Here is a 16,187-nt window from a genome sequence, read left to right as displayed (position 1 = left end):
TGCAAACCCTAAAGTTAAATTATTTTGCCTGATTTCAGCTTCATGGCTTGCAATACAGAGCCTGTCAAAACCCACTGCTGTGGAGTGGCATTCTGATATTTGAAAACGCCATATAAACTGGAGAATCTCTTCCCTGCTAGCTCTGGAGATCTCTGTAATATTCCACGGCCTCTCCCACTGTGGGCGCTTTGAAGATGCTATGGTCCGGCGGAGTCACATAAAGTGCATTTATGGCAGCCTCCCATGTGAAGACCTAATGCTTTTGAAGAGTGCAAATTGGAGCCAATTGCTGGGGGCCGAGGGTTCCCCCCCAAAGTAAATAGGCATTGCCATTCAATGGGTGCGCGTGCATCTCATCATGTGATCAATTATGCAGGGCAAGGCTTAACCCCCCCCCCATATTTTATTCAAGTTGGCACGCCTGAGGGTGCGTGTTTTTCATCCTCAGTCCATTTCAGTTCTCTTTCTTTCTCAGAATAACAGACCCAGGTTTTGTGCGTGTGTGCACGTACGTGTGTTCTCTGAGACACGTGTAACTTCTTAATCTGCACGGGAACCGAAGCAAAAACAAAAACAAAAACAAAACAAAACTCCAAACTTGCAACTCTACAGGTTGGCTGTCCCTTTAAGGGAGAGCCACCGGGTGTGTCTTAAGTAGCTATGGTAACTTTCAAGTTGAGGATGCTGCGCGATGCTCCGGGTGGCTGAAATTGACGAAAGATGGTTCGGAAAGGGGAGGGAGTGGGCTTCACTTAACAGCCGCTTCTTTCCGAGGATTCGAATAACCGCTGGCCGAGGAGCCGCCAAGTCACGCGAATGACAAAGCGGAGCAACTTTCGGCTCGGGGACGGTTTGAGGATCTGCGGAAGAAGAAGAAGTGGCGACGGCAGGAGGAGGAGGAGGAGGAGGACGGCGGCGAAGGCGGCTCTGCGCTGAAAAAGGCAGCGCCTGGAAATTATGCCCCGGGCGTCCAAAGCTTTGCTGGCGATCGCGACGCCTGGCAGTTTCTGGGACTTGCCGTCGGAGTTGCGAAGGCGCACAGACCGGAGCGAGCCGGGGACAAAGATGTTGGCGGTGCTGCAGCGGGGACTGCCGGGTCCCAGATGGGGGCGCGAGGAGAGAGCAGCCGGTGGGGAAGAAGCCCTGAGCCCCTACGGCTCCGGGGATGGGGACGCATCCTAAGCAGGTGGCAGCCGTCGGGGGACTTCCAGCCGGGATCTCCAGACCACGACCCGGGCTTTCTTCTTTTTCTCGCTCCGTCCAGTCCGGCCACTTGGAGGGCTGAGCCGGACTTCGCGCCAGGCCACGACCCAAGGGGACTAGGGTCCGTCCGTCTGTCTTTGGAGTGGCTGCTCATTTGGGAAGGGAGGGCGCCCTCTCTCCTTTTTGCCTTTTCTTTGCCGGATGCGCTTGCCTTGCTGTCTGGGCACGGGCGAGATCCGAAGGCTGGGGCAGCTGTAGACTTGGCAGCGAGCCCCGCTGCGCCCCACAAGAAGTGGGAGTCGGGTGGGTGGAGAGATCCTCTGATTTGGGGAGACTAAGGGTGTTTCTTCCCCCTCCCCCCCCACCCCCACGACTTCTGGGTCTCTTTTTCTCCTAACCATTGGACGATGGAGAAGTCCTCGAGCAAGTCCTAAAATGCCGGTGATGAGGGGCCTCCTGGCTCCCCAAAACACCTTCCTGGATACCATAGCAACCCGCTTTGATGGCACGCGTGAGTTGACTTCCCACCCTCTCTTTTTTTAAAGTCCTCTTCCCTCCCCCACCCCCAAATCCCAACCTTGTTGTCTTGGCCTCCGTAGGCAAGCTCGAGGGCTGTCACGTCTAGTTGTTTCCTCTGCAGAAGACCTCCACTGGCTGGGAAAACCTCTCTCCAAAATAGGTTCAGGTCCCCCCCATTCTTACCACTCACAATTCCATTCCTGATACCTTTAATCCGAGCCAGCCTGGATGGGCTGCTCAAGGAAGCTGTGGTGTCAGTGGGTTTGCACTCATTCCAGTTTAGAGGCCTGTTTCGGAGGCAACACGATTCCTGCATTCAAAGCGGTCCTTCTGGGTGGGGAAGAGCAGAGCAAATTAAAACGGCGTGCGTGTGCATCGTGCAAGGGGACACATGCTGGGAATCTGCAACTAACTGTAGCTCCCCAGGGTGTGATGCACACGCAACACACTTGTGCATTTATCACATGTGGTGCAAGCCACGTATGGGCTGGGTGCTATTCTTGAGTGGGCTGCAAATTCAGTCAGATTTCTCTCCCCCAAATCTCAGTGGAATCTCCAAAAAACTATACAAAGGTTGTTGGGTGTGTTTTTTTAATGGCTTACCACTGGGGGTTGTCAGTTACAGACCGTGGCTGCAGAAACAGTATACCTTTTAAAGCACATTCTTTCCCTCAAAGAATTCTGGGAACTGTAGTTTTGTTAAGGGTTGCTGGGGGGTATATTACAGTGCCCAGAATTCTTTGAGGGAAAGAATGTGCTTTCAAGGTATAGTTTGTGTGAGCACACTCCATGAGAGGGCTGCTATGCCTTTTAAGATTTGTGCTAAAGGTAGAATTTCATCAAGTGGAAATTCTCTCTCCCCCCCCCCCCATCACTGCACCACTGTGGCTAAAGGAGAGCAGCATTTAGTGGAAATCATGGCTTTTATGTCACTTACAGCAATCCCTGGAGTCTCCATTTGGTAACCCAAGTGATCAGGTATCCAAAATAGCTTTTTCTTTTTTTCTTTTACTGTGTTCAGGATCTTTTTTCTTTCTTTCAGAATTTAGGCCTAGGATTCCTAGGGGATGAATATGCCCTTTCTTTCTTTCTTTCTTTCTTTCTTTCTTTCTTTCTTTCTTTTGGTGCTTCATGTATAAACCTGAGAATGCAATGTGTGAATGTGACAGACATGTTTGCAAACCTGTGTGTCATGAGATACACTCCTTAGGGTGCCATTATGAACTGCACTTTCAGGTTGTATAGACTTGTGGGCTGTGTGGCATGTGAAATGGAACTTGGCTATCTTGCATCGTGTACACCTGAAATGTGAGAATACAACAACCAGGTGTCTATGGACACAGCTACTCTGCAAGCTGCGGTTCCCTGCTGGGTCTACACTTGGCAACAAACCTTCATTTGTCATCCATATTCTGTGTGAAATGGAGAGCTGGGCAAAGAGTCCTTTTTTTAACGGGACTGGGCTTTGGAAAGGTTGAAAGTTCAATTTATGCCCCTGCCATTCTTTTATGGAGATAAGAGTGGTCTGTTCTGGGGCGTCAGAAGGGTGTAGCTAGAGATCTGATTTTTCATTTTGACTTTCTTCCAATGAGCTCAGGATGGCTTTTAGCTCTCACAACAACCTTGTAGGGTAGGTTGGGCTTGAGAGGTGATGGCTGACTGGCCCAAGCTCTCCCAGTGAGCTTCTCCTCTGAGCAATGGTTTGAACCTGAATTTCCTCACTCCAAGCCCACAACTGCAGCCACTATACCGGGATGTGGGTCTAAGCCACTGAGCCACTTGGGCTTGCTGATTGGAAGGTTGGTGGTTCGAATCCCCGCGACGGAGTGAGCTCCAATTGCTCTGTCCCTGCTCCTGCGAACCTAGCAGTTCGAAAGCACGCCAGTGCAAGTAGATAAATAGGTATCACTGTGGCGGGAAGGTAAATGGTGTTTCCATGCGCTCTGGTTTCTGTCACGGTGTTCCGTTGCGCCAGAAGCGGTTTAGTCATGCTGGCCACATGACCCAGAAAGCTGTCTGCGGACAAACACCGGCTCCCTCAGCCTGAAAGCGAGATGAGCGCTGCAACCCCTTTGACTGGACTTAACCGTCCAGGGGTCCTTTACCTTTTTTACCATTTTATACCACACAGTCTCTCAAAATAATACTGCAAAAACAATTATTGCCAACATAAAAATCTAAAGAATAGAGGTGAACTGAAATGGCTGGGTGGGTGTGTGTTTGCTAAGGAGCAGGGTGTCCTTTTTGATGAGGGAAGTGTCCTCTTTACCTTTTGTTGTGACGTTTATTAGTGTCTTCCTTTGGAGAGCTTGGAAGGCCACACTTTTGCTAAAATGGGGGCGAGTCAAGGGATGGACCATGTAGATTTAAGTAAGGTTCCCCCTATTCCCCTTCCTTAAATAATTCAGGCATTGTTGAGATGGCTCGTTGTACTATGGGGAAGAAGCAAGGGTTCTGGGATGAAGGACTGAGTCACACAACCTTTTTAGAGAGACTTTTTCATCACCAGATTGGCGCTCCCCCCCCCCCCCCCAGTTGAGCAAGTTTGAATTGGCTTGTGATGACAGGTGATTTGACTTGGCAGCTCATGATCTCTATTCAAAGCTGTATACAATTAATTGCACACAAAAAACCCTACAAAGAAACCACTACCATATATAAAATAATGCACCACTACCATATAGAAAATAATGCACAACTTGAGTGTGGACCATGGTGTGTGTGTGTGTGGCTAACCTGTGGCCTGCCAGATGTTGTCCAGCTCCCATCAGCCTCAGACAGCATGGCCAATGGTCAGGGATGATGTGAGTTGTAGTCTGACAACATCTGGAAGGCCATGGGTTCCCCGCTTTCAAATGGACACATATAGAAAAGATAAGGACATACTGAGTTTTCATCACACCAGCCCAAGCTAGGAACTTGTGCTTGGTTATGACTTCCCAAAGACTGTGGCTTCCCACATCAGAAAAGGCTTGCATGTGTGATCATCACATGCACCTTTCTACACCCAAGTTGCACATCAGTTGCTACATGGAAGTACCTTCTGGATAGGAATGGTGTGAAGTGCTCTCCTAAATTAGTACTAAATGCATACTGTGCTCCTGTGGCTGGCTATGTTTAGCTTGGAGAAAACGAAGCGAGCAGACTTGAAACATTGGAAGGGTTGCCACACAGAGGATGGAGCAGGTTTTTTGCAGTGTTCTTCAGCCTTTGGTCTCCAGATGTTGTTGGGCTACAACACCCATCATCCATGGCCAATAGCTAAAGCTGGCTGGGGATGATGGGAATGGGAGTTTCACAACATCTGGGGTCCCAAAGTTGAACACTCTTCTAGAGGACAGGACCAAGGGGTAGAAATTACAGGGGGAGCAGATTTAGGATAAAGATTAGAATAAATCTCTGAAAGGCAGGAGCTGTTGAACACTGGAACAGACTGCCTCAGGAGATGATGGGCTCTCCTTTGATGGGAGCATTTAAGCAGAAGTTGAGCAGCCAACTTTCAGGGATTCTGAAGCTGGCACCTGCATTGCAGATTCTGCAGTGAGCAAGGGAGTTAGGCTACATCCGCAAAGATACCTTCCAACTCTGGGTGGTATCCATCTCAATAATTACAAGAGTGGAATAAATTCTACTTGCACAGTTGGACTTTCCCCTCTCTCCTCCCCACACCACTCCTAAGAAGGGGGGGAGGTATAAAAGGAGAATTCCTGGATGCCAAGATCCAAGTATACTTTGGCGAGAGAACCCCAGCAGAGATTTTAAATCACAAAGTATGGAGATATAGGCTATTAGACCTTTAAAATATGCTCTTGTGAGTTACAAAGCTTCCTCCTTCTCCTAGCATAGAAAAAGACCACACGTTTAGGTAAGTTTAAAATTGTTTACTTACAAACTCTCCAAAGGTCAGTTTCATGTGCTTTTCCATACTGCATTCAGGAAAAAGTTGCACATGCAGTAAAACTTGCCTTAGTTACAGTGGTGAAAGTTCCTAAATTATTGGTATAGGAACTCAAGGAAGACTTGTTAGAGCCATGTGGCTAAGCCGGAGTAACCAGTTCAGACCTCACATGCTGAGTTCATCAGGTAGACTGAGGTACAGCAAGAGGCTTGATTGCCTTCCTCCCAATGCAAGGGAGAGAAACCTAGCTAAGCCTGGCAAGACAGCTTACTCTATGGCATAACCCCTTACTGCATAAATTAGACTTAAGCATGTTGAGTATATGAGGCTGGTTATCCCACAATTAGTAGGTGGTGGTTTTTGGTTTAAATTATCCCACTTTTTAGCAAGGAACCCTCAGGTCTGCTTCCTTGCTTTGCTCTGGTTCTAATTGAGTTAATAGGAAAGGATGAGAGGAGGGGAAGGGATGGGGAAAAAAAAGCTTTCCCTATTCTGCATTCTTGTGTGCATCCACACATGCACCAATTCCTTTCCTACTATTTTCTCGCTGTGCCTCCACCTGACTTTTCCTAATGGGAGAAGCACAGAGGCCAGCCCTACCATTGGGCAGTGGAGACCAGCCCATTAGGACAAAAGGAATACTGCTCCACCAGCCTCAGCCTGCTCTCCTCCTCTTTAACCCCAGCCCTTGTAGAACCCAGAGGGTAGGAGGATGGTGACAAAAGTAGGAGGAGTTGCTCCCTTGTTGGCTCAGGCTTCCCTGCCTTCTAGTCTCAATGGCCAGTAGCCGCTGCTGCCATTAGGCAGAGTGTAGTGACCTCCTCAGACACCAGATGCTAGGGAGCAGTTCCTTGGCTGTTCCCTTCTTCAGAGGACAGAGCTGTGTCCTGCACTCCCTCCCCCCCCCCCAGCCTTCAACCCTCAGGTGCAAGAGGCGATGGTGGATACTATGACAACACTATTACTGAAATAATGGCCAGTCCAGTTCATGGAATGCTTGGTGGTGAAGGGGGTGGCGTGGCGATGAAGGCAACATCTTGTCCTTTGACTCAGGTGGTAAAATGTCTTGGGCCAGCCCTGAAGCAGTATTATTGATTGATTGAATTTATATACCGCCCTATATCCGGGGGTCTCAGGGCAGTTCACAGAATAAAATCAAGATATAAAACCATGAAATACCTAATAAAAATAAAAGCAACCCCCCCCCAATAACACCCCCCCCCCAGAAAGAGCCATATTTTAAAAGGGTATAGGATGTCTAACAGATCAACGAAAGGCCTGGTTAAAAGGGAATGTTTTTGCCTGGTGCCTAAAAGCGTATAACGAAGGCACCAAGTGAACTTCCCTGGGGAGAGTGTACTGTACACTGTAGAGAAGGCCTGTTCTCGTGTTGCCACCCTCCGGAAGGAGGTATATGAAGAAGGGCCTCAGAAGATGATCTCAGGGTCCAGGTAGGTTCATATGGAAAGAGGCGGTCCTTGAGGTATTACGGTCCTGAGTCGTTTAAGGCTTTATAGGTCAAAACCAGTATTGCTTTCCTTCTTCATCTGGAGAACCAAAGGAGGGAAACTTTCACCCACAAAAGTGGTCGCTGGTGTGGGCTAGTTTTTGTTGGTTTGTGATGGTGGGGCATGGGAATAATCAGTTGAATATTTCTGGAATAACAGCTCATCCACGCTTCCTTTTGTGCCATGCTTAAATAAAGTTTACCAAATAGAGCCTGAAGTAAAGGAATGCGTAGTAAGATGGGCCCCCCCCACCCCATTCCAGGAGCAACCAAACTTCACAATGTCGCATGTAAGCTTTGGAGATACACAGATCTCTTTCTCCAAAAACTGAATCTGAGGAAGCGTTCTGTGTAACTCGTAAGTTCTCATCTGACACAATACATTTAGATTGTTCCGTTTTACTGTATGAATGATTCCTATACGCTTCCAAAAGTATTTTCTCCTTTCCCTTTCCCTCCCACCTCTCAGCCATCCATTTTTCTGAATGTTTCTGAATTCCACCAAGGGAGCTACCACCACTTTGCAGGTGCCCCTAAGCAAACTATTGTTTTTCTCGTCTCCAAGACAACGTCCAAGCTGAATCATTTGCAGGGTGGTTATTTGGGACTGAGAGCAGCCTTACAGAGGAGCAAGGAGAGGGTACACCAAAGGAGAAATTAAAGGAAGCACCCAAAATGTACCGGGAAACTTTATCTAAGAGTATCAGCACACTACCCTGAAATCTGATGCAATGCAGGGTAGCATAATTAATGTTCCAAATTAAAGAGAATATCCAAGCTATAGGCAAAGGGCCCTCTAGACCAGGTTTGGTCTTTTAATTGGGTGTATTCTGCAACAGGTCATTGATGCAATAATAGTGCATTTGTGGTATATTTATACTGAGCTATTTACTTGCTTTGTTAGTGGTTCTTTGATGCTTCCCCAATGTCAGTGCATTGCTGCTGTCTGGAAGTATAGTGCAACAAAAGTGGGGCAAGGCTAAGCTGGAACATTTGTCGTATTTTAAAAAAATAATATAGGGTTTCAGAGGAAATCAAGTGATGTGCATGCCTGCCCCAAAACCTTTGCAGGTGCAAACAGTATCGAAATCAAAATCAAGTACAGTGGTACCTTGGTTCTCAAACACAATCCATTCCAGAAGTCTGTTTGACTTCTGAAACATTTGAAAACCAAGGCGCGGCTTCCGACTGGTGCAGGTGGCCCAGAAACAATAGCCGACAGCCACGTCAGATGTTTGGCTTCCGAAAAATGTTAGAAAACTGGCACACTTACTTTTGGGTTTTCATCGTTCAGGAGCTGATTTGTTCATCAACTAAGCCGTTTGAGAACCAAGGTTCCACTGTATAGCCCCTGATACCATCATGAGCACAAATAATCATGAATGCACAATAACAAGGATGGTTGGCTGGGGCTGAGGCCCACTAGGAAGTTTACCACGCAAGTCCCATTGCAGTGATTAGCAACAGCAACATTTCTACAGAGTTTGTAAATTATGTGCCTCTATTATTAAAAAAATAATAATCAAAAAAGTGTCCCATCTTTAAAGACATCTCTCTTCTCTTCTTTTCTCTTTCTTGTCAACGGATTAAAGTGGTGGTGGCCCATTTAGTGGTTTTGTTTGTTTGACCCAAGCACAAACTACTTGGGACCAGCCCTCTTGGGAATGTAGTTTGCCCAGGGTTAGGATAGCCTGGATAGCTCAGTTGGTTAGAGCATGGTACTGATGATGGTAAGGTTGCAAGTTCGATTCCCTATTTCTGCATTGCAGGGGGTTGGACTAGATGATCCTCAGGGTCCCTTCTAACTCTATAATTCTATGCAGAGGAGTTTGGCCAGCTAGGAGTTTCTGAGAAAAAGCTCTGTGTGTTTTGAGGGAAGTTGTGGGGGTGCGGGAGGGAGAATTTGCTCCGAGCCGAGCTTACTGTATCTTAAACGTACGCCCTGCAAAAGGCTTCTTTCCGCTTCACAAGTTTGATCTTCAAGTTCTGAAGAAACTCTTGCATCTTATTCCCTTAAGAGAAGCTTCCATGAGACAGTAGCAGCATCTATCTACCTCTTGCCCATGGGATGCGCTTTGCTTTGCTTTCCACACCACAGGAGACACACATGTACCACGGTCTCTCTGTCTCTCCCCCCATCCCTATGTTCTGCAGAGCTGCTGACCCATATCAGCAGATTAGCCTGTTCCCACCCATTGCACCAGACCCTTCTAGTCGTCTTCTTCTTTGGCAATCACTCATAGCTGAATAAGATTGTCCTCCATAAACACAGTTTTAACAGTGAGTCCATAAGTGACTGTGGAGGCCAATTCTGGATCCACATGTTCTTCCACAGTGGGGACATAGGTTTCCGGGCGGGAGCTGATCACGGTGAAGGTTTGCCAAGGGTGCCTTCCTCTTAGCATGTTTCTCCCTTTCATCCTGAGTTCAAGTGTCTTCGAAACTCATGACACCTTTGGTAAAGGCTGTTCTCCAATTGGAGCACTTGCAGGCCAGTGTTTCCCAGTTGTCGATGTTTATACTACATTTTTTTAGATTTGCCTTGAGAGAGTCTTTGAACCTTTTTTGTTGACCACCAGCATTACACTCACCATTTTTAAGTTCAGAATAGAGTAGTTGATGATGATAATCAGGCATCCACACAACATGACCAGTCCAACAAAGTTGATGTTGGAGAATCATTGCTTCGACACTGCCAATCTTTGCTTCTTCCAGTACACTGGTATTAATCCGCCTGTCTTCCCAGGTGATGTGTAAATTTTTTTGGAGACACACCCTTGATGGAATCTTTTAAGGAGTGGGAGATGGCATTCATAAGTGGTCCATGGTTCACAAGTATACAGTAAGGTTGACAGTACAATAGCTTTATAAACAAGCATTTTGGTTTCCCTGCGAATGTCCCGGTCCTCAAACACTCTACATTTCAATCACTTGCAGTACCAAAGGAGGGATGGCAGAAATCCAAAAGGAATAATGAGATGGCAGGGATGGCAGGTCTGTAGCCCAGGAGTGCAGCACTTGCTTTTCACAAGCCTTGATAGCTCAGTTGGTTAGGGCATGGTGGTGATCACACCAAGGTTGCAAGTTTGAGCCCCTGTGCGTATGGGACAGCTGCATATTCCTACATTGCAGAAGGTTGGACTAGATCAGGCATAGGCAAACTCGGCCCTCCATATGTTTTGAGACTACAATTCCCATCATCCCTGACCACTGATCCTGTTAGCTAGGGATGATGGGAATTGTAGTCCCAAAACATCTGGAGGGCCAAGTTTGCCTATGCCTAGACTAGATGTTCATCAGGATGCCTTCCAACTTTGATTCCTCGGTGTTGTTGGTGAGATCCCCACTGAAAGGCTCTGAAGGTTAGGGAAGACCTCTGCCTGGGGGCCAAATCTTACGCTATATCATCACTACAGCATGGAGAAAAATGTACCGAGGAAGGAAGGAAAATCAATACCTCTGTAGCACATAATTGGGAGAAACTATTCCCAAATGTGACCTGTCTCTCTTGCTCACTCTCTTTCTCTAAAGCAAAAGTCATGGTCCCTGGGTCAGGCAGTGGCAAGCCAGTGGAGAAAGAAGAGCACAAGCTGGCTGGCTGTAGAAGCGAATGCCTTTGAGCAGGCTCAGCTCTTTTCTATTTTCATATTATGTAGCTAGCCTGCTTACGCAGAGAAAGGTACTCTTAGGAAACCTGGGTTACAGGGCTTGATATCAAGTTGTAGAACAGATTTAGTGTGGGCTGTAGTGTATCAACAAGCCCTCTTTCTCCCCCTTGTTTTCTTTCTCCTCCCCCACCCCCCTTCCCTTCCTTGCAAAAGCAACTTGGTCACATAAATCTTTCGGGAGGATATTTTCAGAGCTCCTGTGTCCGTGGTTGGAAACTGACATTACAAGATACTATGAAGTTTTGGTTTCCTATTCTCTCTCTCTCTCTCTCTGTGTGTGTGTGTGTGTGTAAGAGAGAGGGAACTTGGGCTGGTGTTTAAGCAGTGGAGTCTGTTGCATCTAGTCACCCTTTAAGGTGGAATGTGGAAGGAGGTAGCAGGCTCTAAGAGGTGCTACTTCACACCTACACCTGCTAGAAAGGAGAAACATTCAATGGTTTACCCCTAATTTTTTTTTAAAAAATCTGGTTTTTATCTTGGATAGCAGCTGGATTTTATTTTTAATTTTTGAAAAGCGGGATCTTGGAGAGCCACGGCCATTCAAGGACCCTTCAGATGACCTGCTTAATCAGCATTCAATCTTGCTTTGCTTGCACAATGCTTACAGACTGGTTAGACCCATGGTTCCCAACGTGGGGCACATGCTGCACAAGGGGGCAATTCAAGCTTCTTTAGACCAAGTTAATGGCCTTTTAGGCTTCCTCCACATAAATAGGAGTTTACTTTTTGAATAATAAGATTAGTATATGTCACAAGGGGGGTTGGGCATCAGGATTTTAAAGAGAGGCTTAGGTGGGGCATGGCCAAAAAAAAGGTTAGACTATGCCCAGTCTATGTTGAGTATTTGTTTTGATTTGTCCGCAAGGTTGTTTATACACCCCATTACTTTCCAAACCACCAAAAGACTGATTCTTTTTTTAAAAAAAGTGGATTTGCTATGCTAGGGCAACAGAATGCTGAAATCCATTTTCACCGTGCAATTGCAATTGGATCCCTCCTGCAAAACAGTGACAATCTGGAGACACCCTCAGAGACCACCGTGCTGGATGACAGAGGCCAGTGGTCTTGCTGAGTTCTACTTCCTTATCTCTTTGCTTGGAGGTCTGCAGCTCCAAACAGGGAGCGTAGGAAGCTATGCAGGGCTTTGGTTCTTAAGTCTCACGCAGAGGAGGATTGCATGGAAGCTTGCCAGGAATAAAGGGCACCGGCACCGCTGTTGTTGCTTAAATTTGTCACACGGGTGTTCTTCCTACACCTTTCCCATTCGCTCTCCTTCCCTTGTATGGCTTGTCTTTTTAATTTGTTAACCTGAGTGCAGCACCTGCCCCATTTAATGGATGTGAATTGCTTTGGGAGACATTTGCAGAATACCTAGGGTGGGGATTCCGCCAAGAGGGGGATTCCACAGGGAAAAAAGCCCTGCTTCTCACACTTGCTCTTCTTTTTGATTAAAAGTAAATTAGGTACGTTCGGGCTAATGTGCTTTTAGGTGTTGTTGTTGTTTAGTCATTTAGTCATGTCCGACTCTTCATGACCCCATGGACCAGAGCACGCCAGGCACTCCTGTCTTCCACTGCCCCCCGCAGCTTGGTCAAACTCATGCTGGTAGCTTCGAGAACACTGTCCAATCATCTCGTCTTCTGTCGTCCCCTTCTCCTTGTGCCCTCCATCTTCCCCAACATCAGGGTCTTTTCCAGGGAGTCTTCTCTTCTCATGAGGTGGCCAAAGTATTGGAGCCTCAGCTTCAGGATCTGTCCTTCCAGTGAGCACTCAGGGCTGATTTCCTTCAGAATGGAGAGGTTTGATCTTCTTGCAGTCCATGGGACTCTCAAGAGTCTCCTCCAGCACCAGAATTCAAAAGCATAAATTCTTTGGTGACCAGCCTTTTTTATGGTCCGTCTCTCACTTCCATACATTACTACTGGGAAAACCATAGCTTTAACTATACAGACCTTTGTTGGCAAGGTGATATCTCTGCTTTTTAAGATGCTGTCTAGGTTTGTCATTGCTACTTTTAGGTAGACTCTGGCTTTAGCAAGGCTGTCTGAGCTAAGATTTGAAGTCTGGAGTTTCCAGTCTAAATCCTTTGGGCACTGGACCAGATGCACCCATTGTCCAATAGAGAAGATGTTTTGAACTACAACTTCCACCATCCCTAGCCATTGACTATGCAGGTTTCTGAATTTTGGGGGTTGGGAGGTTTTGAAGTCCAACAACATCTGGATTTGGAGAATGCTGCCATGTTGCAGATGGCTACTGGTTTAGGGGAAGCATAAAAATTCATACAGGATCACCCCATCCCATGAATTTCTCTGCCCATCACTGGCCTTGCTGAGGATTCTCCACCATACAAGCACCTGATAAGCCATGCTATCTAAATAGAATGTCCAGTTTCAGAAGCAGTTACTGGGGGACAAAGAATGGGGGCAGCTTTTGACTTCATGTCCTGGTTGTGGAGAGATCAGATTTAGTCACTGATAAATGGTTGCAGAGTTATCGAAGGACTGGCCCTTCCGCTAACGCCACGACACTGCTTTTGTGCGTCCTTTTCTTCCAAGAGTTTTCCTTGCATTCGGGATGAAGCATTCTGGATCCACAAGGTCTATGGAAAATGCTGGGTCAAGACAGTTTCTCGCAAATCCTTAATGCTCCATGCAGTATATTAAGGTTTATATACTATTGTTGTACTGTGTATTTTGGGTTTATGGACCGCAGTAAAACTGTGTGTGTATTAAGGTCCACATCTAGGGTTGGCATCGATGTCTTGGGAGAGGCTTGGTTTGCTTTTAACAGCCACATATTATGTGGAAATCCAGAAGTCATGTGACCATTTCCCAGCGATGCTGTAGTGTGAAAAGCTGCACCTGCCGGACTTCTGCCCATTTTACTCTTAAAGGCACGACTCTACTTGCATTCTGCTGCTGGTTGGAGCATCCTAGCATTTAAAAATGCATGTTCTTTCCTCCCCCCCCCCCCTTCTCTAAAGCAATTTAAGCAGTTCCTATAACAATACTACTACACTGTGTGCTTGTTTTTTAAATTAATAATAGGGCACACCTCTGTAGCATGTATAAGACTATTTAAATCAATTGGGGCATTTTAAGAGATGGAACTTGAGGGGAATACATTTGCAAATGTCTCTAGGCATGGAAGCCGGGGGGGGGGGGGGGGCGCGACGACAATGCCTGCATCAATCTATAAATAAATGATCCCTCCATGTAGTACTTAGTAATATCGCTACAGTTGGGCTGCTGTGTAATTTGAGTAATCTGGGTCCATCTCCTGCACCCTTTCCTGTTATTTTGGGTGCAATTAGAACTCTACCGCGGTGACATGAACACGCACATTGAACTCTGGCATTCTGTGCCTGCTTTGTACAGTGTGGTTTGTATCTAATGGTCTTTCTGGATATTTTTTTTTTTTTAAGGTGGGGTAATAGTCTTGAATGAGACGAGTGTGCTGCTAGCTTGACCTGCTGGTATATTTTTAAATCCTAGGAGGATTAGAAGTGGGAAAATAAAAGTATTCAGAAAGACAGGCTTTTGGGTCTTTTTTTCTGTTTCCCCCCTCACGTATCATTATCACAAGGGTTAAACTCTGCTAGATGCAGAGAGATGATCCCTCATTAACTGGCATTGCAAATGTGCCTCAGCTTTGAGATGAGCTGATATTAGCTCACACTTTTCCTTCCTAATCATTGGCTAAATTAGTCAGATTTCTGCAACATTGATAGTTACCATATCTCCCTAAAGAAGATACATCTGCTATGTTAAATATGTGTGTGTGCATATGCAGAAGCATAAGCTCACACCTGTTACATAAAACAGATGCCATAGGTGCAATTCTATGCATGTATCCTTGGAAGAAGGTCCCACTGTGTTTAATGGGTTTTACTTTCAGTGTGCATAGAATTGCAGGCCAAATTGGTAGTAACTGCTGTGGAACAGTTGCCTTCCCCCCCCCCCCCCCGCCTTCGTGCTGTGGAACAGTTCCGTGCTCTTTGCCTGCTTTCTAGGCTTGGGTCTAAGCTGTTTCCCCTGCCCTTGCCTTCAAGGGAAAACTCACTCTTTAGTGGTAACGGTAACGGTAACGGGACCCCTGACCATTAGGTCCAGTTGTGACTGACTCTGGGATTGCGGCACTCATCTTGCTTTATTGGCCGAGGGAGCCGGCGTACAGCTTCCGGGTCATCCAGATCCAGAGCAGCGCACGGAAACGCCGTTTACCTTCCCGCTGGAGCGGTACCTATTTATCTACTTGCACTTTGACGTGCTTTCGAACTGCTAGGTGGGCAGGAGCAGGGACCGAGCAACGGGAGCTCACCCTGTCGCGGGGATTCGAACTGCTGACCTTCTGATGGGCAAGTCCTAGGCTCTGTGGTTTAACCCACAGTGCCACCCGCGTCCCTTTAGTGGTAGCTCGGTACAAATGGCAGTGGGGGGGGGGGGAATCCGAATTTCCGTTTCCTCTGATTGAATGCCAAAGAGAGGTTTTCCCTGGAGGAAAGCAGTGGGACAAGGCAAAATGTGGATAAGCTTTGAGAGACGGAGCTAGACATCAGAAACTCTCCGGTTTGAATGTTACCTCAACTATAACCTGAACTTTGCGGCCTTAGACCCTCCCTCTCAGCCTCAGTCCTTCCCTGTGAAATATTGTGGAGAGAATGTTGGGGGATAATTATACTGACTTACCTTCCAGGGTTGTTGTTGTTGTTGTTGTTAGGATTACTGCAAGGTAATGTACACGGGTGGCGCTGTAGTCTAAATCACAGAGCCTAGGGCTTGCCGATTAAAAGGTCAGCAGTTCGAATCCCTGTGACGGGGTGAGCACCCGTTGTTTTGGCCCAGCTCCTGCCTACCTAGCAGTTCAAAGTGCAAGTAGATAAATAGGTACCATTCTGGCAGGAAGGTAAATGGCGTTTCTGTGCATCACTCTGGTTCACCAGAAGCAGCTTAGTCATGCTGTCCACATGATCCAGAGGCTGTCTGTGGACAAACACTGGCTCCCTCAGCCAGTAAAGCGAGATGAGCACCACAACCCCAGAGTCATCCGTGACTGGACTTAACAGTCAGGGGTCCCTTTACCTTTAATGTACATGAAGCCCTTTGAATGCTTAAAAGTGCTATCGAAAAGTTAAGTAGTAGTATTCTTATTCATTACAGGGACATATGGTGTAAGTAAACCCATCTCCTATGTTTTAATGCTGCACAATGCTATTTTTATATAATCCACTTGGAGATTTTCTTTACAGTCAAACAGTAGCTGCATTTCATTAGGTAAAGACCAATTGAATGTGTTCTCATGCCTTGAGAACTTACACATGAGCAGAGCCTTTTAAAGCCTTTGGAAGTTTCCTTACATAGCCTACTATGACATGTGTTCTTCAGGGAGC

The 16,187-nt window shown here is 46.7% G+C and overlaps 1 protein-coding gene across 1 annotated transcript in view; it reads left to right on the top strand.

Annotated features, from left to right (window-relative positions):
- The first annotated feature begins 567 nt into the window (after positions 1-567).
- KCNH3 (potassium voltage-gated channel subfamily H member 3) overlaps positions 568-16,187 on the top strand; it is a 75,508-nt gene continuing 59,888 nt past the window's right edge. Inside the window, exon 1 of the mRNA XM_079965377.1 lies at positions 568-1,714. Within this exon, the coding sequence (XP_079821503.1) occupies positions 1,639-1,714 (76 nt within the window). The 5' untranslated portion in view covers positions 568-1,638. The remainder of the gene's footprint in view (positions 1,715-16,187) is intronic.

The sequence above is a fragment of the Podarcis cretensis genome, assembly GCF_951804945.1.
Source record: "Podarcis cretensis genome assembly, chromosome: 2".
Lineage (NCBI taxonomy): Eukaryota > Metazoa > Chordata > Lepidosauria > Squamata > Lacertidae > Podarcis > Podarcis cretensis.
Note: the sequence above shows the minus strand (reverse complement) of the source record. Positions and strands in the feature narration are given on the sequence as shown.